The following is a 23,634-nucleotide window of genomic DNA, read 5'->3' on the forward strand; positions in this document are numbered from 1 at the left end:
CCCATGCTTGCTATGTATGGCAGTAATTACAGGGTGCATCTTAAAGACAAAGGGCCTTAAATGCTGCAGCTTTTGTTACAGCAGCAACACAGAACGTGGCCCTTTGGGGCTAATGTACGAGCGACACAAACGATGTACACTGTGTAAAACCCACCACCTCTCAAGACATCATTTACACACACATGCCCCGAGTGACCCATGCTTCACAGTAAGAGATTCCCAATGCACGCTGCCACAGTAGATCAGACTAGCAGTCCCTTGTCTTTGGCGATAAAGGCTCATAATTAGCAATGCACAGCTTTGTTAGTGAGTGCAGAGTGCTTTGAGACCCGCTGGCGGGAGCTAGACTGATCTGACTTGGCAGCAGCAATCTTGTCTAGCAAGGGGTCAGATCCACCTCATGCTGGATCCGCAGGGCAAGCAACAGGGCTAGCAGGCAGCAGGGCCAGCGTCAGTGGTGGAAGCGGTGGGGAAAGCCAAGCACCCACAGCCAGCACACCCCTCGCTTGCCCACCTGCTGCCGAGGGCTGCGTCCATCTGGGCCCCAGGTCCTGGGTGAGGCCCCATCTCCTCTTAGCGATCCCCCCACACTCCCTGGCCCTCGGCTGCGTGCGACACCCCTGCAGTAGGGCGACGGGTTACATTGCTTCTCGTGGTAAAAGTCATGCTGCGTAGAAGCTCTGCTGAGGCAGCAAGCTGGTCTCAGCCCGGAGGGCGACCCCCACCACCTTCATCTCCTTCATTCAGAGAATAGGCACGTGCTCCCTGCTAAGCGTGCAGCATGCTGCAGTGCCTGCACTGACCCTTGCGCTTTTCTCCCCTTCTAGCGTTAGACTGGGGGAGAGCATCAAGCAGTTCAGCAGAGCCATGTTGGATAGGCTGAAATACTTCTTCAGGGATCTCAAGAACAAACTCCAGGAGAAAGGCAGAGCCACGGAGCCAGTGAACGCCATTCAGAGGCAGCAAAGGGAGGCTGCCCAGGCCTGGGTAAGGTTGGTGGGGGGGTGTACAGCTTGTGCCCTTCAGAGCTTGCCTGTTCTGTATTGGGTAGATGGCTCAGACCTTGCTTCTGATGGGGAACAGCTGGAGCATTTGTAAATGCCGAAGCAGCGTAACTCAGGTGCCACAAGTGCATTTGGAAATGACACAGCTCCTGCAGTAAGCCACTCTGACAGGCTCCTCTCTTCTGCCTCTCAGCTGCACAACTTCATCCTGGATCAGGTGGACTACATCAGCAAGAGGCAGCGGAGCATCTCCCGTGTCCTGATACCAGAAGTCCAGGCTGGCATGAGACCCGTATATGCAGGTAGGAAAGTTCACACCTGGATTCAGCTTGGCCTCTCCTGCGCTGAGTTCGTGAACTTGGATGATGTTAACTATCTCATGTAGTCAGGGTATATCCACACTGTACCCTGAGAAACCTGAACTGGCTCATTTGAGGTGCAGGGTGAGTTAACCCAGCAGAGCACTGCGCTAACAGATGCACTGCTTTTAGGATCTCCACTGGCTCTGGTGCCTCTGTGCAACGCACATATGTCTGTAGGGTTCATAGAATCCTAGAAAATGAGGGTTGAAGGGAGCTCAAGAGGTCACATCTAGTCCAACCCCTGTTCCAAGCAGGACCAGCCCCAGGTACATCATCCCAACCAAAGCTTTGTCCAGCCAGGTCTTAAACACCTCCAAGGATGGAGACTGCACCACCTCTCTGGGGAGCCTGTTCCAGTGCTTTACTACCCTCCTAATGAGAAAGTTTTCCCTAATACCCAATCTCAACTTCCCTTCCTGCAGCTTGAGCCCATTGCTCCTTGTCCTGCCATCTGCCCACACTGAGAACAGTCCAGCTCCATCCTCTTTGCAGCCCCCCTGCAGGGAGGTGAAGGCTGCTGTTCAATCCCCCTCCGTCTTCTCTTCTGCAGACTAAATCAGCCCAGGTCCCTCAGCCTCTCCTCACCAGTCCTGTCCCCCAGCCCCACAACCATTTCCGTTCCCCTCCACTGGACTCTCTCCAATGTGTCCACATCCTTTCAGTAGTAGGGGGCCCAAAACTGGACACAGGACTCCAGATGTGGCCTCCCCAGTGCCAAATAGAGGGGAGGAATCACTGCCCTCCATCTGCCGGCAGCGCTCCTACCGATGCAGCCCAGGATACCGGGAACCTTCCTGGCTCCAAGGACACACTGCTGGCTCCTGTTCAGGAGCTTGTCCCCTGTCATCCCAGGTCCTTCTCCCTAGATGGAGGAAATGCTTCTCTCCTGACTTCCCTGGGACTTCAGCAGCCAGTCGCAAGGCTGGCCCTGCAGGTCCCTACGTGTCCTCACTGGACATGGATGAAGCAGCACATAGTGGGGCATGGTGTCTGTAGGCCATCCCTCTTACTAATGGGTGACTTCCAGCTGTTCCTTTACTGGTCATCACGCTTGCAGCCTATAGCTGAGCAGCCCATGGCCAAGTCTGCACTGTGCTTGCTGAAACCATGTGCTGAGCCTGGGCTTCTGAATGCTAGAAGCTGAAATGGGTGAGGGTCAGGGAACAGACCAGTGTGGATACACTGTGCTTAACTGTTCCTCCCCTTAACATCCGCTCCACTGCGTTGAGACAGGAGACTGGGCTAGAGGGACCTGTGAGCTTACTGACTCCTTAAGAAGTTTAATGGCATCTTTCCCCTCCAGCTTGCAGGAAAGTGGCTGGTCCTGGCGCCTTCCAGGTGATGAAAGCTCAGATGCAGCAGCACGTCCACCAGCAGAAGGAGACCTTGTTCCGAGGCGCTGCCAAGAAGTTAGAGCACCAGCTTCTCCTGCTGCAGGTGAGAGGAGACAGAGCGAACGCTTCTCCGGGAAGGGGCAGCAGGTCTCATACTGACTGCTGCCTTATGGGTCACGGCACGTGCTGCTCACTGGGCCTTGCAGGAGAACCCAGCGGTTTGCCTGTTTGCAGTTAAGTAGCAGCAACAGCAGCCCGTATGAGAAGGCGGCGCCTCCCGCTGCCTTGTGTCGGACGTCTGTTGTGACATTTACTGGAGCTGCGCCAGTGTGATTTGCCGGGGAGGACTGGTTTAAATCAAGGCCATTTCAATCGCAATCTGATGTATAAAGGAAGGTGCATTTTCCCTGGTAGAATTATTCCAGCATGGATTTGCATTGAATTTAATGCCTCTTTCTGCAGTCCGGGACGTGCACCGTAATTATAGGCACTTGTTTAAGCAATTACACACCCGAGATTTTCAGGTTCTTATCACTTGATGGCCTGTTGTGCCACGTTTGTCAAGTTTGACCTCAAAGGCTGGATGTTTTTCTGCTCATTTTTAAGACAGAAAAACACTTAGGCCGTAAGTCAAAGATTGTGGTAGAGGTTCATGTTTTTAACACATGTTGCATTGCATCTAGGCCCCCTCTGCACATTACAGTTACTGTGCGTTAACTGAGACCAGCTACATGTTCGGAGTACCTGTCGCCCAACAAAAAACTCCAACCAGCTAAAAAGTCAGACCTGGAAAATGAGTACAGACTTTATAACTGGTTGCTATCCAGGTTTCATTTGCATGTGTAGCAAGGAATACATTGTGGGATAGCAATCAGCCAGTCCTCCAGCATCCCAGGTTGCATTGCTCCATCTCCCATGTAAACTTCTCTGAAAAAGAACGAGGACACCCCTGCCGCAGCATAGTTTGACCCCCAGCTTCATTCTCCCTGCACTGCAGCACCCCACAGGAGAAAGACGGCTCCGTCCCTACCATGTGCTGGAGACGTGGGCTCTGCTCCAGCCCGGTGTGATGTCCCCGGCTCCATGCATGGGCTGGAGGGAGGATTTCCCAGGGACCCTGGGGGATGGCTCCTTAGTAGTGTCTCGTTCCTTCAGTGGTGTTGCTGACCAGTGAGAGCCCTCCCACCTGGTCAGTGGCAGCAGTGCAAGCCTGTCCTCCCGACAGCCTGCCCTATGCTCATGTAGCCAAGCCACGGGGCAACATCTTCATCGCACAAGGAAAGCAGTGCCGCGGTCGGACTAGTGTCTAGAGGCCCCCTCAGATTGCATTTTTAAAAGGTCCATTTCTAAAAAGAAAAACATCATTCAAATAATGGAAGAAAAAAACTGTTTTGAAGGAGAAAAAAAACAGTTTTCAGGGAAGGGAGAATAATTTGTGGACATCTGACATGGTATTGTCTGCACAAATGGAGCCCCAGCTTGCTTTATAGAGTTAAATAATACTTAGACGTAGCAAAAGTAGCTTCAGATGAGATCTGAAAAGAAATGAAGAGCCACTGAGCCCGCGCTGTGTCCCAGACACAGCATCGCACGCAGGCGATTGTCCACGTCCCGGCAGATAGAGCTGTCGCTGTTGCACCTCAGCAAAACTGAGTGCCCAGCCCCAGCAAACGTGGCCTTTGGATCTGACTTCAGTTAAACGCCTCATGGTTTAAAACTGGCTCCAGCAGGACTGCTTATGCTCAGGGGAATTGCACTGATGCAGAGGCCTTCAAACCGGTCTGCTTTCCACAGAAATCCTGCACTGCTTCTTCCTCCCTTCCAGCTGCCTTTAGGCTGTTGGTGACAAAAAGCCCTAGACTGGAGTCGTATGAGAGCAGCTGGAAGCAAGGAAGGAGAAGGCAGCCTAGCATAACCACGTGTGGCTGAGAGCTGGAGGAGAGCAGGGCCAGGAAACAGGAGGGGAGGCGAGTCCACAAACGGGTATTAAAATATGTCCCGTGCTGTTGAAAAACGGAGAACTCGCTGGTGCAGACAACCTGGATTGGAAGGCGCTGGATGCAGTGTTAACGTACGGGGTTTCCCGTCGCACAGCAGCCGGGCCCTGCTCTGCTTTGAGATTTCCCTGCAATTCCCCAGCAGCGCAGCGCGCTCTCGGGCAGGGGTGTCGCACCTGCCGCTTGTGGGCCGGATGCAGCCCTCAGAGCTGCTCTCGGCCGCCCGCCGGCTACTGGAAGTTGGGGGCCGAGGCTGAGGGGACTGGCTTGCTGCAGAGTTCAGGGACTTTGGGCCCCAGTGGATATGGCAGCAGGAGAGCATCCCCAGTCCCAGTCACCATCCACCACTGCTGCAGCCCTACCTCTTCAGCCCCTGGCCCCTGCTGCTGCCCTGTGTCCAGTATGGGAGCTGCTGCTCTGGCATGGGCCTGCGGTGGTAGCTGAAGCTGCCACCCCCACTCCCATGTGGCCTGGGCTGGATCCATCCCTCAAAGGGTCCCACGGTCCAGAGCCAGCCCGAGCCACGAGGTGAGTCCAACGCCCCTTTCTAGGACGTTTGCTGCTTTGAGTAATCGACTGGGAATGCGGCTTCCTGGTGTTCTGCGCTAATAATACTTAAGACCCATTGTACCGCCGGCATGGTACAGCATTGGGGGCTGAAGACCATTCTTGTTGCAGGAATACATCCGTGCTTCCTTTGAGTGCTCGGTTCAGGAGCTGAACAAGTCCCTGGCTATGCAGTTTGAGCCGATGCTGAAGCCTGTCCAGAAAAATGACGGGATTATTCCAGGTAAAGAGGCCCCTGCTTATACCCTGGCTTCCTCCACTGCCCCTAAATGTCTGGATGAAAGCTGCCATCACCTCCACCATTTAATCTGCTTCCCTCCAAGCTAAGCCTCTCTCGTTCCTGCAGCTGTTTCTCATGCAGCTGCTTTCTCTCCATCCTTTTAAAAACGGGGACGCCAGAAATGGGACACAGTGCCCCAGCCGAAGCTTGCAGCATCGTTTCCTGTGTCCCGCATGGAAGACTTCTGTTACCGCGATCCCGCGCTGCGTTCGCTTTCTCACACTGCTGTCTCAGGCGCAGTCTGTGATGCACCACGAGCCCCAGATCCTCCCGGCAGCACTGCTGAGGCCCAGCTCAGCGGCAGTACGCTCACCCCCTCCTTCACCTGTGGCAGGTTCAGAGACTTCTGCTGTTTTCAGGCCTCGTGCCTGGTGCTTGTGCAAGAGGGTTGATTGTGCCGTCTTAAGAGTAGGTTAGACAGATGTGTGCAAAGGGGGCTTAGGGCCGATCCTGGCTCATGGGGGGGCTGGACTAGAGGTGACCTCCAGAGGGCCCGGCCAGCCCCCCTGCTCTGTGGTCCCGGCCTTCTCCCATCACACGTTTGTGTTTTCGTCCCTATGTGCCGCACCGCACGTTTCGCCGAGCTGCAGTTCATTCCCTGCAGCTCCGCGGGGTTTCCTGCCCTGCTGATTGCTGTAGCTACTCTTTGCTTGCAGTCATTCTGCTAATTATGTGTCTGCATAGCGTTGCCTCTCTCTCTCGCTAGCCTACATCTCTCCAGCTTGCTCATGTGGGACAGCATCAAAAGCTATACTGTAGTCCTGGTGTAACACACTCACCTCATCCTCCCATCCACCAAACCCAGGGACGCTGTCATAGAAGGAAGTGAACTGAGTTTAGCTCGATTTGTTCCGAACAGGCCATGTTGGCTGCCAGCGACTCCTCTAGATCTTTACTGAATATTTTGCAGTGTGCTCTAGTAACTTCTCAGACACTGAAGTCAGGCTTGACACAGGTCCTGTTTTCTCTCTTGAAGACGGACGCTTTGTCAGCCTGCCTCCAGTCATCTCCTGGATCTTGCCTGTTATTTCTTAGTCCAATGCAGTCTCCCTCTTTGAAGCTTGGTACCTTTGTCTCGTTGCTCTTGTCCTTTCCTTAACTTTTCCTCTCCGTCGTGAGTTGTCTTGTGTCATAAACACTCCCCCAAGTTTCCACCCACCGTCAAGTTTGCAGCCAGTTCAGCCCTGTGTCTCAGAACCAGATCTGAGCTGGATGACACCCGGGGTGTTTCCACAGCTTTCTGAAACGGAGAGTTGTCCTCAGCTTTCTGAAATGCATATTAAGAACTCGCTGAGGAACTTATGCTTTGCTGCATTTATCATATTTTTCTTCCCACAGGTGGCATGGAAAGTAAATCCCCCTATTATTGCTGGCCCATATGTTTTAGATATTGGTGCCTGCTTGTAGAGTGCCTCATCCACTTCCTCTCCCTCTGCGCTCTCTGCTGTAATGCCGTTGCTGTTCTTTTCCCACTTCATCTTCCCCCGGATACACGCGGGATCCGCCATTCTCTCCTGGACCTTGGAGCACGTGTCGTACGTTCTTGATGTAGCGTGATGCTTCTTCCTCTTTTCTGTACCCTCCTTCCAGAGCAGGCTGTACCCAGGCTGGTATCAACCACCATGTCCCAGTAATGCCAGTCAGGTTGTTTTTCTTTACCAGTGAGGATTTCCAGGTCATCCTGCCTGTTCCCCAACTCCTTCCTTTGGTGCAGTGGTCACCAACCAGTGGATCTCTATCTACCGGTAGATCTCGGAGCCTCTTGGAGCGGATCCGAGACTGGGGTGGGGGGCTCAGTGCCCACGTGCATGCATGCATGCATGCGCCCCAGCCCAGCAGGTCAGTCCGTGGGGGTAAATAGAGTGGGGCCCCAGCCGGGTGGGACTTACCTGCTGCGGAGGCGTGCCCCCAAATAATTTTTTCTCCCTCTGCCTCAATCTGCCCCCGCCTTCCCTCCCCACAGACTTACCTGCTGGGGGCGGGGAGGGCGGTGGCGGTGCATGGTAGATCATGGGTTGCTTCTAAATGCTAAAGGTGATCTCCTACTTAAAAAGGTTGGAGACCACTGCTTTGGGTATCGGCACTGAAGATACTTTGTGGGCTGTGCCGCTGCTTTTCTTCTTGCATTTTTAGCCCTATTATGATTTCCCATCTCTGCCTCAGAACTGAAGTCCCCCTCACAGTCCTCCTCCCTTGATCTTAGCCGTGCGCCGGCCCCTGTGCTTCTCTCACCATCCCACCTGGAACCTAGTTGAGAGCCTTTCTCCCAGGGAGCCAGAGGGGTCTACTGTCTCGGTTAGCCCCGTTCCACGTGGCGTCATCTACCTGGAACGTCAGCCCGTGGTGGACGAAGCCGCAAACCTTTTTCCTGGACTCCACTCTTATAGCTGTGTGTTGCTCAGTGATGTGCAGTGTCTCTGTTTTAGGGGAGCGTGTAGGCGCGGGAGCCTGGACACAAAATGAACTTGTGAAGTCCCGTGTACAAAACACAGTGATTCAGAAGCCCTGCAGCATCTAGTTCAACTCAAGAGACCAGAAACCAGCCTTTTTGTGCTTCAAGGCACCCTTCATTAGACTCAAGCCCCCCTCAAAAAATGCCAGCTCCTAGTTTTCACTCTGTTTTTGACTACAGAAAAACAACAGAGCAATTCTTCTGTTGCAGAGAGCTCAGCAAGACCACAGCAGGGCAGATAGCTTTGGATGCTCTGGATTCCTATTTGATATCTCTGGGTTTATCCTGTGAATCGTATTTGTACCCCTTGCAGTGCTAACATGGCCTGGCACCCTTGAATGGATCTCAAGGACCCCTGGTTGAGAATCACTGCAGTAGACGCTGGATCACTGGCATAGGCTGTGGATACTCAACCTGAGACATGAGATATTAGCAGCCATGACCACTCCCTTTTTGTCCGTAAGGGAAAAGGGGCCTGGGACACAGTTCTGCCCATTATGCAGGGTCACTGGAGACTGGACACTCACCTTGCTGGGGTGACTTGACCCCAGTTGTCTTTCCTGCCTAGTCTAGGGGACTGGACCCGATGATCTACAAGGTCCCTGCCAGCCCCTAACAATCTATGAATCGGGGCGTGAGGGCGGTTGAGATCTCGTGTGACAAGAGTTGCATCAGAGATGGTTCAGTAAGAAGCGGCACACACCAGTGACCCTGACGCTGCCCGCAGAGCAGGTGGCTAAGAATAACGGGGAGCCTTCTGCACAGACAGGCGCCACGTGTTCACTGCGGGCCTTGGCAGTTGTCGGGCTGAAGCAGTTGTGCGGCTCCCTGGGCGTTACACACAGAGAAAGGCTGTTTGCTGCGTTAGCCCCGAGTCAGGCAGTTGCACCTTGCAAGCTAACTGAATCTGAGCTGTGCATGTTAATGCCACCAGGGTCTGGCTTGTATATAAATGAACGGCTGATACCGAAAGCCTGGCTGCAGCTTTTTGCGTGAATTGCTGTAGCCTCCTCGACTCCCCATGGCAGTCAGAAGAATAATGTCTTCTTGTAATGCTTCATCTAGATCTAGTGAACATCTGTGCCGAAGTCAAGAAGATCTGCAAGATGTCCTCTGTGGATTACGTTCTTCCCAACCCCTGCCAGATGGAGACTTGTCTCGTGTCTGCCTCCCCTGGGAAGGATCTGCCAGCACGGAGGCAGCAGCAGGAAGACACAGATCCTCCCACCTTCTTGGGGGAATGCAAGCTCATCCGTATTGGGACGTGGTCATCGTCTTACCCTGCTCCCATTCAGGTACCCGGGTGTAAAAGTACCGCTTCACTTGGATGTTCAGGAGGGAAAGGGTTGAATCCCGGAGCAGGTGGAGTGATGCTCTCAGCCGCAGCATTGCGTTCTCACCTTTGTGCAGGAGCAGAATAGACCAGGGGTGGGTGGGTAATTATTTGGGCACCCAACGCAAGGAGTGCGTCATGGCTCTGCCCCAGGCCCAGCCCCACAATCCTAGCTCCTGGACACCATTCCCCACCCACCCATGGCCCCAACCCATCCACCCGACTGAGTGTGCCTTGCCTGCTGGGGTCCAGGGCCAGTCTCCACAGAGAGCCCACCTACCCGTCCTCTCCATCCGGTACCCCCTGCAGTGTAGAGCAGACTGGCAGTGGCAGCCAGGCAGCGTCCGGCCCCCATGTCGTCCCAGCATGGCCCAGGCTGCCGCGCTGCAGATAAAATCCCTTGGCAGGGCTGGATCTGGCCTGCGGGCTGTATTTTGGGCAGTACAGTCCACTTGCCTGCCTCGAGGTTCTGTGGTAGGATGTAGGACTTGTCAGCCCAGATGAGATCAGCACGTCTAAATTCACGGTCTCAAGTTGCAACAAGGGAAGCTTAGGATGGACATTAGGTAAAACTCTCTCACTAGGAGGGTGGTGAAGCACTGAGATGGGCTACCTAGAGAGGAGGTGGGATCTCCATCCTTGGAGGTGTTTAAGGCCTGGGTAGACAAAGCCTTGGCTGGGATGATGTAGGTGGGGCTGGTCCTGTTTGAGCAGGGGTTTGGACTAGATGTGACCTTCCAGCCCTCACTTCCTGTGCTTCTATGACTGCCCCTCAGATGAAGAAGGGCAAAGTTTTTGATATGCGTTTCCAGGCGTCTCTCTAAATACACCGTAGAGTTCCTTTCTTCAGCCAAGGTAGCAAAAGAAATATGAGCTGTGCACGTGGGTTTGAAACTCAGCTGCTTTCTCACTGTTTTATTTGCTGATCGGTGACTTGTCTGGTAACGAAGAATATCTGTCTCTTGTCTCTCTAAGATATCTGCACAAGAAGTCACTGTGGCTCTACCAGGTCAGTAATCTTGGTTAATTCCTGTTGTTCTTGAGCTCTGTCTCCCCCAGCTGCTCCCGTACAGCCAAGAAATGTAGGATGGAGCGACTGCCTGCAGCCTCCAGAACCTGTACTGGAAACTCCCCAGAATAACATTTCACCCTTGCTTCTGTCCTGGCTGGGATGCGCTGTGCTTGGCCAGCAGAAGTGAGGTCCATCCGCACAAGAGGGAAAGGGTTCAGATCACCTCTTCAGATCCTCGTGTGCTAGGTTGTAACTTGCACTTACACCCGTGGTATCTGGAGCTGGGATTTCCCAGCAGACAGGTTGCCTCAACGCTCCTGCTGACTGATCTCGAGCAGTTAAAGCAATTACAGCTACTGCCACTGTCGGGAGACGGGATACTGGGTTAAACGGACCATTGGTCTGACCCAGTCCGGCACTGGCTGATGTTCTTACGGTACTGAAAGCCCATCGCTAGTCTCCAAAGAGAAAAAACCCTCTCGATGTACACCTTTTCACTACATGGCCTGCACCTGCTCTGGGAGGTTAGCCTGGTGTGTTGGCACGAGGGCATGCTTCTTTCCCGTGTAATAACAAAGACGTGAGCCATTAGCATAGCTGCAGCTCGCGCCTCTAGCAGCAGATACTACTTGGTGCCCGGGAGCGGTGAGGAAGGTTTTGCTGTCCTGGGGTATAAATATGAGCCCGGGTGGAAATGGGTTTTCTCCTTCTCCCTCCAAAGAGAGCACACCCCTGGCTCTGCCGTTCAGCAGCGTGTACCTGTGCGAATGTAGCTTCTATCTCTATTCCTTGATCCTTCACCTCTCGCGAGAGTGCGCCAGCAACCTCTGCTCCAGATGGGGAGGCCGGACATCCAACCCAAGTGAGTGCCGACGCAGATGGGAACATGCCTGGGGTGATGGGGGCTTGGAGAGCATGGAGACACTCCTCTGAGCCGCTTACAGGGGGGTTTGATTGCACTGGCTTCATCTGTGCTGTTGTTCCTCCTCTCCCACCAGACCAGTGGTGCTCCATCTTTTGGCCCCACAGGCCGTAAGAGTGGCACAGGGCTGGTTTGCGGGCTGCGTTGGGCCCTGCACTATCTCTGCCTGGCTCTGCACACCCAGTTCAGGCCCCACATGGTCTGGGCTGAGCCCTGAGCTGCTCCTGCCTAGCCCTGCATGCAGGAATCAGGCCCCATGCACCCAGAGCTGGCCTTGGGGTTGTGTGCCACCCCCGTATGTCAGATTCATAGATTCATAGACATTAGGGCTGGAAGGGACCTCGGAAGATCATCGAGTCCAGCCCCCTGCCCAGGGGCAGGAAGTCAGCTGGGGTCACAGGATCCCAGCAAGATAAACGTCCAGTTGACGCTTAAAGGAGCGCAGAGTCAGGATCAGGCCTCGTGCTGTGCTGCCATCACCAGGCCCGGCATGCCAGGATTGGGCCCCACACTGCCTTGTGTCTGATATAGGGGGGCAGTGCGAGGCCCCCCCATGAGGCTCCCCATGGGTCCAGAAATTGGGGAGCAGGGGAGCGGTGCTGCATTTTTCATGCGCCTGGTGGGCTGGGTGACATGGTGCAAGAGGTGGCTCTGGCCCACAAGCCAGGGGCTGAGCACCCCTGCCCTAGACACACGTGCTTGTACCATAACTGGAATCCCAAGCCCTGCCAAGGGGGTGCTGCTTCCTCCTGGCCCCAATAGGCGTGGGGAATGCACATTCTTCTCTCCCATCTGTCCGTCCTGTGCTCGGTGCCTGCAGGCGCTGGGAGTGCCTCTGGCGTCCTGCTGGACTGGGTACCAGCTGGCACGGTTGATTTTCGCTGCCCGCTGTAACAACAGTCCCCTGTCTCACATGGGTGACCATCCAGTACAAAGCTGACGCAGGACCTAGAGCCTTTCCGAGGTGATCTCCAGTCACCTGGGACGCAGGTAACAGCAGGCAGTGGGGAGTTAAGTGTTCAGTGAAGCCAGAAGGAATCACTTCTGTGTTGCCTTTTGTAATGCCATTTAATGGGGCTGCCTTGTAGACCCAGGGAACCAGGAGACACTCGTCATAGTCATACTGGACAAGCCGCAGGACCCGCTGTCGTTCCGACGGCTGATGAACCGCATCTCTGCGCAGCACGCTGGCACATCTTGGTTCCAGGAACTGAGTCTAAAGGAGGGCCGAGAGCGACTGGAATCGCTGGGAGTGTACTGCACCGTCAGGGTGAGCAGTCGCCTGGTCTCTGGGCCGGGCTGGGGAGCTGCAGGGGTCCAGCACAAAGGCCCTTTGTTTCTGGCTCAGTTAGAGAGAGAGCCTGCCTCCTGCTTTGCCAGCTCCAAACGCCGAACAGGGGCTGAAAGGGCATCTGGAGACGCCCCTGTCGTGCTGAATTACCCATGGAAAGTTTTTAAGCAAAAGTTTTCTGAGCCTTTAAAATGCAGATGCTGGGCATGTCCGTTTGCCCACATGCTCGTGGCTTCTGTAGCATGCACAGCCACGGGAGGGCCTGCAGCCTTCAGGTGGGCCAGCCTCGCCAGCTGTGTAGCGCTGACAAGCTGCTGCCCCCAGGCATTGCTCGTGTTGCTGCCCACAGGACGCTGGCCTTGCTTTAGCAGCAGCCTGAAGAGGCTCCTGAGCGGCTTGTGCCACTTCATAAGATAAGACTTGCCATAGTCTGGGTCAGACCCCAGGTCCGTCCTGCCCAGTCTCCTTTCACCCAGTATCAGAGAGCGGAGCTGGAAGAGAAAGTGACCGGGTTGGAGCAGGGTTTTCCCGTTCCTCTCCCTGCAGCCCCCAGCACTGAGGTCCAGGCAGGGCTGATGCAGAGGCCGTGCCCCTCGCTCCCTGCCCCAGAGCCACCGATGCCCCTTTCCTCCACGCACGTGTCCAAGCCCTTGTGAATCTGACTGAGCTCTCAGGTCCCACCACCTCTGGGGACCACGAGTCCCCCCGTCAATGCCATGCTGGGGGGAAAAGACCTTCCTGGTGTTAGTTTTAAACTGCCATCTGCTCGGTCCATGCTGTGACCCCTAGGTCAAGTTCTTGGAGAGCAAACCCCCTCCGATGTAATTTTACCTTCTTTTAAAACTCAGGAAAGAACCTCAGGCAAAATTCTGCATTGGGAGAGCCTTAGAAATAGCTGTGAAAGGCCCCAAAGCTGAATTTGCTACAGGCTCCCTTGTACGACTGTGGTTGCCCTCCGGTTAGCAGGTGGTGGTGACTTTTTCTTTCCCTTCTACAGGAATTACAATACGAGGAGGAGGAGGAGGATGAAGAAATTACTGGGTTCCCAGATTCCAGTCTGCCATCAGACCAGCCTGCCGCCATCACCCTTGCACACCAGCCCGGGCTCGCTGAGCTGAGCTTGTTCCCCTACGGCAGGAAGAGAGCAGGAGGGGATATGCAGTCACAGCCAGAGAGGAAGCATAGAGTCGCCGTCACAGAGCAAAGCCCGGAAGCAGAGCTTGCCGGCTACCGTCAGCTGAGGTAAGGGCACGGCCTGGCCCCACAGCTCCGGTGTTCAGATAGCAGTGCTGTGCATGGTGTTAGCAGCCTCAGCAGAAGTTGCAGCAGCAGATGGGGCATGGCCTCCATGCGGTCTCGTTTGCAATATCAATATCCAGTGGCATCTCTCAAACACCATCCTTTCAGGGCATGACATTGTGTGACATTTTGCATTAAGAAGAAAATATGTCCTGGAAAGCCAGAGTTCAGGACTAGTAACAGCACAACTCAGCTCAGCCTATTAGCATTAAGCGAGTAAAACTGGGTCATTTAAAGGTTTTGGGTGTCAGAAATGGAAACTACCACAGCCGAGTCCAGCTGACACCTCCCCTCTGCCTGCTGCAGCCTGGGCTCTACTGCAGACTCGTGCCGCACCTTCCATTGGGAGGATGGCAAGCTAGAGGGGAGAGCCCTGTTGAGGATTCATAGATTCATAGATGTTAGGATCGGAAGGGACCTCAATAGATCATCGAGTCCGACCCCCTGCATAGGCAGGAAAGAGTGCTGGGTCTAGATGACCCCAGCTAGATACTCGTCTAACCTCCTCTTGAAGACCCCCAGGGTAGGGGAGAGCACCACCTCCCTTGGGAGCCCCTTCCAGACCCTGGCCACTCGAACTGTGAAGAAGTTCCTCTTCTCCTTTGCTCCTTGATTCCCTTCACTCCCATTTGGGTAGCAGATGGTTAGCTGAAAATGCCTGCTTCATGCAGCACCCAATGTAAGACTTGTGTTGTCTTGCCAGCACCTTGCTAAGAGAGGAATAGGAAACCTCGTCAGGCGAAGAGACACCTAATCAGATCTGTTTCCTGTAAAAAATAGATGGTCTGATCCAGCGGTGCCTTGAGATCCTCTCGAGGGTGCTGGGGGCTGCCGTGCACTGCTGGCACTGTCAGGTGTGCAGTCATGATTCACAAGATGAGCCCAGAGATTGCAAACAGGAATCCACAGTGTTAAAAGCCTCGTGCCCCATGGTGTGGTCTTGCTGAGCTCTTGGCCGCAGACGAATTGCTCTAGTATTTTTCTCTAGTCAACAAAAGGTGAAAACAAAGGGCTGGTATTTCCGGGGCGAGGAGGGGGCTTGAATTTAATGGAGCTGTGATGCACAGCATCTTCCCAGCCAGCCTGTGTTATTCCAGGTCTTGCACAGCTCCAGGCAGGCTTGAAATCCCCTGAGGTGCTGCACTGGGTGGAGAGCATCAGGGGTCTCTTCTGCTCTCAGGCCAGGCAGGCGGAGTTGTGGGATACGCCCTGATCTCCCGGTGCTGAAGGTCTCAGTTAAGTCTGTCGCTGAGAGCAGGCAAAACAGCTGTTCAGCATCACTGCTTTATCTCCTTGAGACTTCTTCTTGTGCGTCTGCAGGGAGGCGGCTTTGTCCCACTTCCAGCTCTCCAGGGGATATCGACCTAGTAGTGACTTCCCTGCGTGTCTGTTCGGGCCATCTGCCCTGATATCACCATTGCTTGACACGGTTATTTCTTTTCACTGTCTCCAATTCAGCCAGCATATTCCTGGCAGACTGATGACCTCAGCCACAAGTGCCACGACAAGCTGTCCACCCAGCACAAGCAGCGAGTATGGGCCTGAATACTACAAGGGGAGCATGGCCTTCTCCCGAGGGGCGTCCACCTCTGAGCTACCGTACAGCTCTAACGTAAGCAGCGGCCTAGGAGAACGATGCATTGTAGTGACAAGGTTATGTGATGACCTGGGAAGGATTCATAGATTTCATAGACATTGGGGCTGGAAGGGACCTCGGGAGATCATCGAGTCCAGCCCCCTGCCCCAAGGGCAGGAAGTCAGCTGGGGTCATAGGATCCCAGCAAGATAAACGTCCAAACGCTTCTTCAAGGAGTCCAGAGTAGGTGCTTGCATCAACTCTGGCAGCAGTCTGTTCCAGGCCTTGGGGGCTCGGACTGTAAAGATTTTCCTTATGTCCAGCCTGAAACGGTCTTGGAGAAGTTTGTCACCATTACACCCTGTCATCCCTTGGGGCGCTCTGGTGAACAGAAGTGCCACCAGATCCTGATGCACACCCCTTACCTACTTATAGGCAGCTGCCAGGTCCCCCCTGAGCCTGCGCTTTTCAAGGCTGAAGAGTCCCATGGCTCTCAGCCTCTCATCATAATGCCTGTCCTCCTGACGTCTGATCATGCGCGTGGCTCTCCTCTGCACTCTCTCAAGCTTCTCCACGTCCTTCCTGAATCGTGGAGCCCTGAATTGGGTGCAGTAGTCCAGCTGGGGCCTCACCAAGGTGGAGTACAGCGGGAGGATGACATCCTGGGATTTGCTTGAGAAGTATCTATGGATGCAAGCCAGAGTTTGGTTTGCTTTACCAGCTGCAACATTGCATTGGTGGCTCGTGTTCATTCGCTGGGAGCTCACTGCGTGATTGCAAAGGATGAGAGGTCTTTGATAGCTTCCGAGAGATGATGCGTTCTGAAAGGGATACCTGCATGGTGGCGAGTGAGGGTGACATTACACGTTACACTTAAACCATACAAACGGCACTTAAAACACGAGTGCCTGCACGTTAACGCTCGTTAACTTGTGCTAAGTGCCCTCTGAACATCTCAGAGTGACACCACTTCAGGCGAGGGTTAACTGGACCCTACTACCATGCTCCTGTTAGAGTAACTTCGGTCTTCCCCAGAGAGATAAAACAGGCAATTTATGGTCCTCCAGCATCCCAGACTGCATTGCTCCCAGCCCCTCCTCCTAGCCACGCCCCTACTCAGCCCTCTAGTGGCAAGTCAGAGCAGTGCAGGCAAGAAATGGTATTAACCTTTCTTGTGCGACTGCTCCCAGGACATTCCAGCTTGAACACCGCTCTACACTGAGCAGGTTTAGTACGGTCTGAGTGTAATGGGCGCCTTCACCCCGAAAGGCATGGTGTGATCCAGCTGGCTCACTGGGGCGGGCTTGGTAGGCCGTGGACAAAGAAGCATTACAGCAAGCTAAAAGGGAGCATGGAGCTGCTGACGTGTCGTCGTTGTCCGTGTGCCTGCCCTTACCCTGTGGGAAGTGAAGGATAAGCCACAGTAGTTCATCCCTCCATGCAGCAGGATTGAGTTGCCCCACGATAGCTCCCATTGGCTGGGGTAGGTGGTGCAAGCAGACAGTTGCTGCACGTACATCCCTGCCACCTCTGACTTGCTGTAATGTGCTTGTTTGTCCATGCCCATTAACAGGCTCCTGATAGAAGGATAGGTCTGAGGTCTCGTCTCATCCAGCCCCCTGCCTGAGACCAGATCATCCCTGTCCAGGGCAACGAAAATGGTTTGGGGGTTGGGGCACACAACTAGTGAGGAGAGACTGAGGGAACTGGGGTTATATATTATGGGCAACCCCATGCACCGGTGCAGGCTGGGGGTGACGGGCTGGGCAGCAGCTCTGCAGAAAAGGACCTGGGGGTGACGGGACAAAAAGCCAAACAGGAGCCAGCAGTGCGTCCTTGGTGCCATGAAGGGTGACAGCATCCTGGGCTGCATTGGAGGAGCGTTGACAGCAGATCGAGGGCAGCGATTCTTCCCCTCTATATGGCACTGGGTAGGTCACATCTGGAGTCCTGTGTCCAGCTGTGGGCCCCACTGCAGAAAGGCTGTGGACACATTGGAGAGAGTCCAGCAAAAATGGTTGAGGGCAAGGACACATGACTTGTGAGGAGAGGCTGAGGGAGCTGGGCTGGTTTAGTCTTCAGAAGAGAAGACGGAGGGGGATTGAATAGCAGCCTTCACCTCCCTGCTGGGGGGCTGCAAAGAGGGTGGAGCTGGGCTGGTCTCAGTGGGGCAGACGGCAGGACAAGGAGCAATGGGCTCAAGCTGCAGCAAGGGAAGTTGAGGTTGGATATTAGGAAAAACTTTCTCATGAACTGTGATGTGATGCTACTGTGCAGTAGTAAAAAAGCTACTGTGCAGTCAGTGTCCCCATGAAGCCGTGCGGGGGCGCTACTGCACAGTAACACCAGTTACCGCACAGTCGTTTAGTCCTTGTGTGTGCAAATACTAAATGATTGCGCAGTAACAACTGCAGAGTCAGCATCTGGTGTAGATGTGGCTATGTTGCAGCAAGGGAAGTTGAGGTTAGATATGAGGAAAAACTTTCTCACTAGGAAGGTGGTGAAGCACTAGGACAGGTTACCCAGAGAGGTGTGGAAGCTCCATCCCTGGAGGTGTCTAAGACCGGGTAGACAAAGCCTTGGCTGGGATGATGTAGTTGGGGCTGGTCCTGCTTTGAGCAGGGCGTTGGACTAGATGTGACCTCCGGAGATCCCTTCCAGCCTGAATTTTCTACGATTCTATCTAAATCATCCTATATAAATCCTTGTCTAGCCCACTACTGAAGCAACACAACAACCCTGTTGCACAGCTACAAGGCACGTTGCCAGAAGCAGCAAGGGGCTCCAAATCTGCCCCAGGTAAAGCAGGGGGATGAGGACTGGCGGTGTCGTGTTGTTGCAAGGGGTGTTAAAATGTGCTCGAGAGATGCAAGAGATACAGAGGCCGTGCCCCCCGATGCACAGGAAGGCAAACCCCTCCCGGTGCAGGCCAGTCTCTTCCTGCCCCAGTGCAGCGTGGGGCCGAACCTTAGCGCAGGGCAAGACCCTCCAGCCAGGACCCTGCGGTGCGGGGTCGGTGCCAGAGGAGCCTTGGCCCGGCCGAGCCGCAGCCCCAGCCTGCGCTGCAGCAGCACCCAGAAGAAGGGCAGCACCCCGACAGCTTGTCACATTTCTCTCCCAACTATACGTTTGATCCAATAGAAAATAACACAGAGAAACCCAGGTGCCTCCCCAGTGTTCTCAGCATTTCTCTAAATATTCTAGACTCTTCAGTGAAAAAAAATTGGGGGATGTGTGTTTTTATCCCATGGGTTTGACCTAAAAATACAAGACATTTAATTGACATCCAGAAAATTAAAAAATGTATCAGGATCTCCAAGTCTTTCCCAGGTGAGCTCACTGCTGCACAGGATCCACACATAAAATATGCCCTGCCTTGAAGACCGTAAGGAATTGTCCCCCTGGTCAGACTGGTCCAGACTGGGGGGTTTTGCCTTCCTTTGCAGCAGGGGCACGGCCTGGCCTGGGCTCTCTGCAGCGCCCACGATCCCCTGGCAGCAGCAGGACGTTGGTGGCCATGGCCCCCTGCCTTCCCCGGGGTGGCGGCAATGCCTGGGGCTGTGTCGGGACAACTTTGTCGTGTGGCTCCGAGGTTGGACACAGGGCTCGTCTGGGCTTGTTTGGGCAGGGCTGACCCTGCCTCGGGCAGTGTTTAGGCTGGATGTGCTCCGGAGCTCCCTGCCAGCCCTGCTTTCCTCCGGCTCTGTATACGGTCTGCTGAACGCTCGAGGGGTCGGTGACGCTGTAGGAGCCGTGCTGCTGCTCCTGACGTTGCGGTCGCCGTCCGGCGGATAGATGCGCTCCTTCTTTACTCTCCTGCCACACGTGGACGGAAAGCAGATACAAATCGAAGGAAAAACTGATTGGGAGGTGGTCTTCCTTAAACACGTCTGGGTCGTGACTGTGGGTCTCTTCACAGGGGTCCTCCAACCCCTACACCCTGTCCTCACCACACCTGTGATGTTCTGGGCATGTGGTCCCCATTTTGGGACTCTCCCTCTCCCTCTTCTTCGTCTTCATCCTGATGATGTCCTTTTCCAGCTGTTCCGTTAACTATCCGGCCGTTGCCACCTGCAACTGGCTTGCACTTCTCGGCTGGCTCTCTTCTTCAGGCTGTTCCCTTCACAGCCTTTCAGTCGTCCCTGACACGTGGCCGTCTGGCTGGAGGCGACATTGCTGGCTGGATCCCGGCCCTCTCGGCAGGAATGTACACGGGGCCGCTTTAACCCCCTCACAGAGCCTAACCTTTCTGGGCGCCTTTGGCAGTGGAAAGGGGTCTCCCTCGCTCCTCCTGCCCTACGAACCGGCTCCTCTCGTCTTCTCTCTCTGCAGGCCGGGCCCCGCAGCGAGTCTTCTCTCAGCCCAGCAGCCACGTTCTCCACCGGGGACATCTCCAGCTCCTTCCAGCCCCCGGTGAGTACCTGTGCCCTATGCGTTGCGGTGGTATTCGGGACGTCCGTCTTCTCAGGAATCTGGTCCGTCGCTCCACGCAGTCCCCGTTGTGTTGGCGGTCCATCCTCTTGGGGGCTTCCTCTCAGCCCCTTCCCCATTTTATCTTCCGGCTCCTTCCCTGGGAACCAGTCCCCTGGCCTGACCCCCACCTGTGTTTTTGCTGGGCCCTGGGTGGGGCTTCATTGGGAGCTCCTGGGCTCCCAGCTCTCTGTACGGTCCTGCTTTTCCTGCCACGGCTCGGGTGCGGGTAAGTTTTCTCCCCTCGAGTAACAGGCACGCAGAGCAGGATGTTGCTCCGGGCTGGGGTTGGCAATGCAAAATGTTGTCCTTCAAGGGGAAGGGAGGTGGTTTAGTGCATTACTCCTGGTGACCCTTTGTGTGCCTGCTGAAGCCTGTGGCCTCCCCAGGGCTAGCCCCTCTTGGTGGTTGTTTCCTCCCTCCAAAGCTAGGCCTCAGCGTCTCTGGCTTCTTGGAGTCTGCAGTAAGTTACAAAGCCAAGCTGCAGCCATTCGTCTCTCTTTGCCGACAGGCGGGGGACGAGAGGAAGACGTGTCTGGAACTAAAGTGTGCTCTTCTGGTTTATTTGCTCAGGTACCTGTGAAGCGTGAAAGAGAGCCCTTCCCCGTCCCCGGTTCAGCAGGTGAGCAAACACGTCCTAACGGTGCGCGTGTGCTGGCCAGGGCAGGGGCAGCTCCAGCACGCCCAGCCAGGGGCTCCGCTCCTTTGCTGCTTGCAGCGAAGTAGCTGTCGCTGCCTGGGGAGGAGGGCGTGTGCATGGAAAGCGAGATTTAACAGACCCTCCTTTGCGAGCCTTCAGACTGCAGTGCGACAGGAAAGGACGCGTGCAAGAGACACACACGAGACCCGGGTAAACCCAACAAACGTTAGCGTCAGGTTTGTCGCACGCGCCTTCCTTCTGACGGCAAGACCAGGATGGCCTTTCTTGAGGGGCCACGTGTCACGTGAAGACACAACTTTAAGTAGCCTCAGGGAAGCGAATTTTGCTACTGCATTTACCCAAATCTAAGACTATTTCCATTTTAAGACACCGTCCCTGGTATTTAGATTCTGTAGTACATGGAAAATTAGCAATAAATCTAATTGGAGGGTTGTCTTACATGCGTACCCCTCCACTGCTGCAGCAGGGGGAACAGGTGGTGCGGAGCCAAGCAGCAGGGGGTAAAGGGGCAGGCAGCCTCTTGCCCCCGTACCTGTCCTTCCTGTCACTTGCCTTCCTCTGGAACAGGGATGGGCAGAGTCTGGCCCGTGGGACCACTGCCAGACTTTGCCTGCCCCTCTGCCCCCACCCTGTATAATGGCCCCAGCCCCATATGATGGCTGTTGCTCTGACTCTGGGCTGCACCTGCCTGCCCCAGGCCAGTACTCGAATCCAAGACGAGGCTTGCCCCTCCATGTTGAATGGGGATTCAGATAAATACAGTCCTTGCTGTAAGCAAGATCCTTGTGTGGCTTGTGCAGCCCAGCGCTAGCCCTGTTATGATGTGGCCGGTAAGAGGGTTGTGCCTCCGGGCTGGGCATCTGTATGGCAGGAGATTGTTCCTGGCACCACCTCGGCTGCCAGGTACCAGCAGCTCCTGGATATCTCTCAAAAACACCATTATGCTGGTGTTAACCAGAGCACCAGCTTCCCCATCAGAGACCATAAACCCATGGGTGAAGGGTGCAGAGAAGGGGAACAGCTGGAGACAGGGAAAATGGTGTGGACCCCCCACACACACACACGCACACATGCACTCCCCGCAGATTCAGTCCCGTCCGCACTAATTGCACATCTGCTGCTTTGGTGAAGAAGAACGCAGGTGGTCGAAAGCCGCCCGCATTCTGCGCTTGCCCTTGCAAGGGGCCCTGCGGGAGCAGTGCAGGGAGCAGCTCACGTGTGTGTTTTAGAGCCGAGTGGGTGATGTCAGGGGCTGACCCCATCTCACACAGCACACAGCCTGTGGAGCAAAAAAAGGAAAAGAGAAAAACTAGTAAGAAGAGAGAAAAAAGTGAGGGGAAGAAAGGAGACAGAGGAGGCCGTGCCAGTCTGGTGCCAGAGGGGCACGATGGCACACAGCCTGACGGGCCGGGAGCCCCTGGACAGGAGCGCTGGCACAGTACAGCCCGCGCGGGGCTGAGGCTTCTCCACCTAACATTTCATTTTCCTCCCGTCATCAATAAAGGGGTCCACGTCCCAGCCGGAAGGGGCGTTTGGGGGAAGTGGCTGGATCCCAACGCTCCCGAAGACAACAGCAGTGCAGTGGACACAAAGGAGACCGGTAGAAACGCGCCCACTGCATGGAGCACAGACTAGTCCTCATATTACAAAGCCGGCTTTCTGAGCTGATGACTTTGCACTGAGCACAGTGCCTTTGTACATGCGAGCCCAGCTCCTTCAGCTGCGCTGATGGGCTGGAGAAGTGATACCGGAGCAGGTTACGTGACATCGTCTTGGACTGGTAATTGAATAGCGTTCACGGGGTGAATGCCGGGCACTGTGCAGCAGCCTGCTTCATCAGTGCCTTATTCAGAGTGGAGCGGTCTGCACACTGGGGCAAACAGCACAGCGCTTGGCGCTGAAGTATCCACTTAGCAAGTGATTGGAAGTTTATTGCCACTGAGAGAAATTACCCAAGCCCGCTGCACACGGGGGTGATGTGTATGTGGGACTCCTCCGTCCTGAGGCCTCTGAATCGAGGATACAGTCGCCACCCCTCTGCCATCCAAAGCCGTGCTGCAAAGCAAGGGTTTGGAGTAAGAGGCAAACAAGGCTTCCCCTAAAGGCATGCAGTCAAATGCCAGGGAGTCTCTGCAGCCCGGGTGGTACTCCAGCCCGTTTTGGTGGAGGGAAACATGTTGTGGGGTTCGACTGTGGCTTAAGGCCCTCCAGTCCCCAAAACCAACTGAAACCAAGGGGTGGAAACAGCTTGTCCTGGCTCCTCCTTGGGCCTTTTGGACACAGATGCCAGGTGCTCAACATATAGCAGGGGTGGGAAGGCAGTGAAAACCTTCCAGCTTGGTAGCTAGTGCCACTGAGTTCTGGTTATACAGGGGTCATGTTGTTCATACTTCGTTACTGATAAATACACCTCTCGCCTCCGGTCTCCTGGTGAGGTGTAACCAGGAGATCTGGCTAGGGAGAGCCTGGCCTCTTCGGCGAGATGGTAAACCCATCGAGTCTTGTCTCCCACAAGCAGTTTATTTCTGGGATTGTGCTTTTCTGTATCACGCTGCCCAAAAATGCTATATAGGCAGAGAGGCCACGGACTTCAGTGGAGAGATTCCCATTGGCTTATGTGCTCCCTGGAGTGGATCCCAAGTGATCAAGCCTGTGGTGAAGACAGAATCTGCTGTGCAGTTGGGCCTTTGTGGGTCAGGCGTTTGGTTTTGCTGTCTCAAAGCATCCCTGGCTGCATTTAGCTTGACGATGGAGTGAGTCCGTGCCAGGCTGGCCGTGACACAGCCTTCTTCCCCACGCCCAGGTCACAGCTGTTTGGTCTCTAACACCAACGCTGCCTCGCTGCAGGACTAGCCACACAGCCTGCTGCTAAGCGTGCAAGGGCGGCAAAGGTGTCGCAACGTGGGACTCGTGGCTTTTGCTGTATGCAGGGCTTTGGGGATGGGGCCGGTAGATGGCGAGGGGTCTTTCCTTGCAGCAATGTCATGCGTTTCCTGCTGTTCCTCGGACGGTGCACCTTGTCTACGCTGCCTTTAGTTTAGCAAAATAAAACCATTTATTCTTCTAAAAAACAA

At 54.8% G+C, this 23,634-nt stretch overlaps 1 protein-coding gene across 4 annotated transcripts in view; it reads left to right on the forward strand.

Annotated features, from left to right (window-relative positions):
• Window positions 1-23,634, forward strand: part of LOC102575220 (uncharacterized) — an 85,790-nt gene extending 62,156 nt beyond the window's left edge. For 3 of the 4 annotated variants that reach the window (XM_014605342.3, XM_019485617.2, XM_019485616.2), the window contains 13 exons: window positions 828-987; window positions 1,198-1,306; window positions 2,670-2,803; window positions 5,376-5,487; window positions 9,062-9,291; window positions 10,305-10,338; window positions 11,063-11,203; window positions 12,352-12,533; window positions 13,552-13,796; window positions 15,312-15,465; window positions 19,762-19,842; window positions 20,473-20,521; window positions 22,065-23,634. In XM_014605342.3, coding sequence (XP_014460828.1) covers window positions 828-987; window positions 1,198-1,306; window positions 2,670-2,803; window positions 5,376-5,487; window positions 9,062-9,291; window positions 10,305-10,338; window positions 11,063-11,203; window positions 12,352-12,533; window positions 13,552-13,796; window positions 15,312-15,465; window positions 19,762-19,842; window positions 20,473-20,521; window positions 22,065-22,195 — 1,762 coding nt within the window. In that variant the 3' untranslated portion in view covers window positions 22,196-23,634. The remainder of the gene's footprint in view (window positions 1-827; window positions 988-1,197; window positions 1,307-2,669; window positions 2,804-5,375; window positions 5,488-9,061; window positions 9,292-10,304; window positions 10,339-11,062; window positions 11,204-12,351; window positions 12,534-13,551; window positions 13,797-15,311; window positions 15,466-19,761; window positions 19,843-20,472; window positions 20,522-22,064) is intronic. The other variant, XM_059723620.1, reaches the window with a different exon arrangement.

This window comes from Alligator mississippiensis, chromosome 3 (genome assembly GCF_030867095.1).
Source record: "Alligator mississippiensis isolate rAllMis1 chromosome 3, rAllMis1, whole genome shotgun sequence".
NCBI lineage: Eukaryota > Metazoa > Chordata > Crocodylia > Alligatoridae > Alligator > Alligator mississippiensis.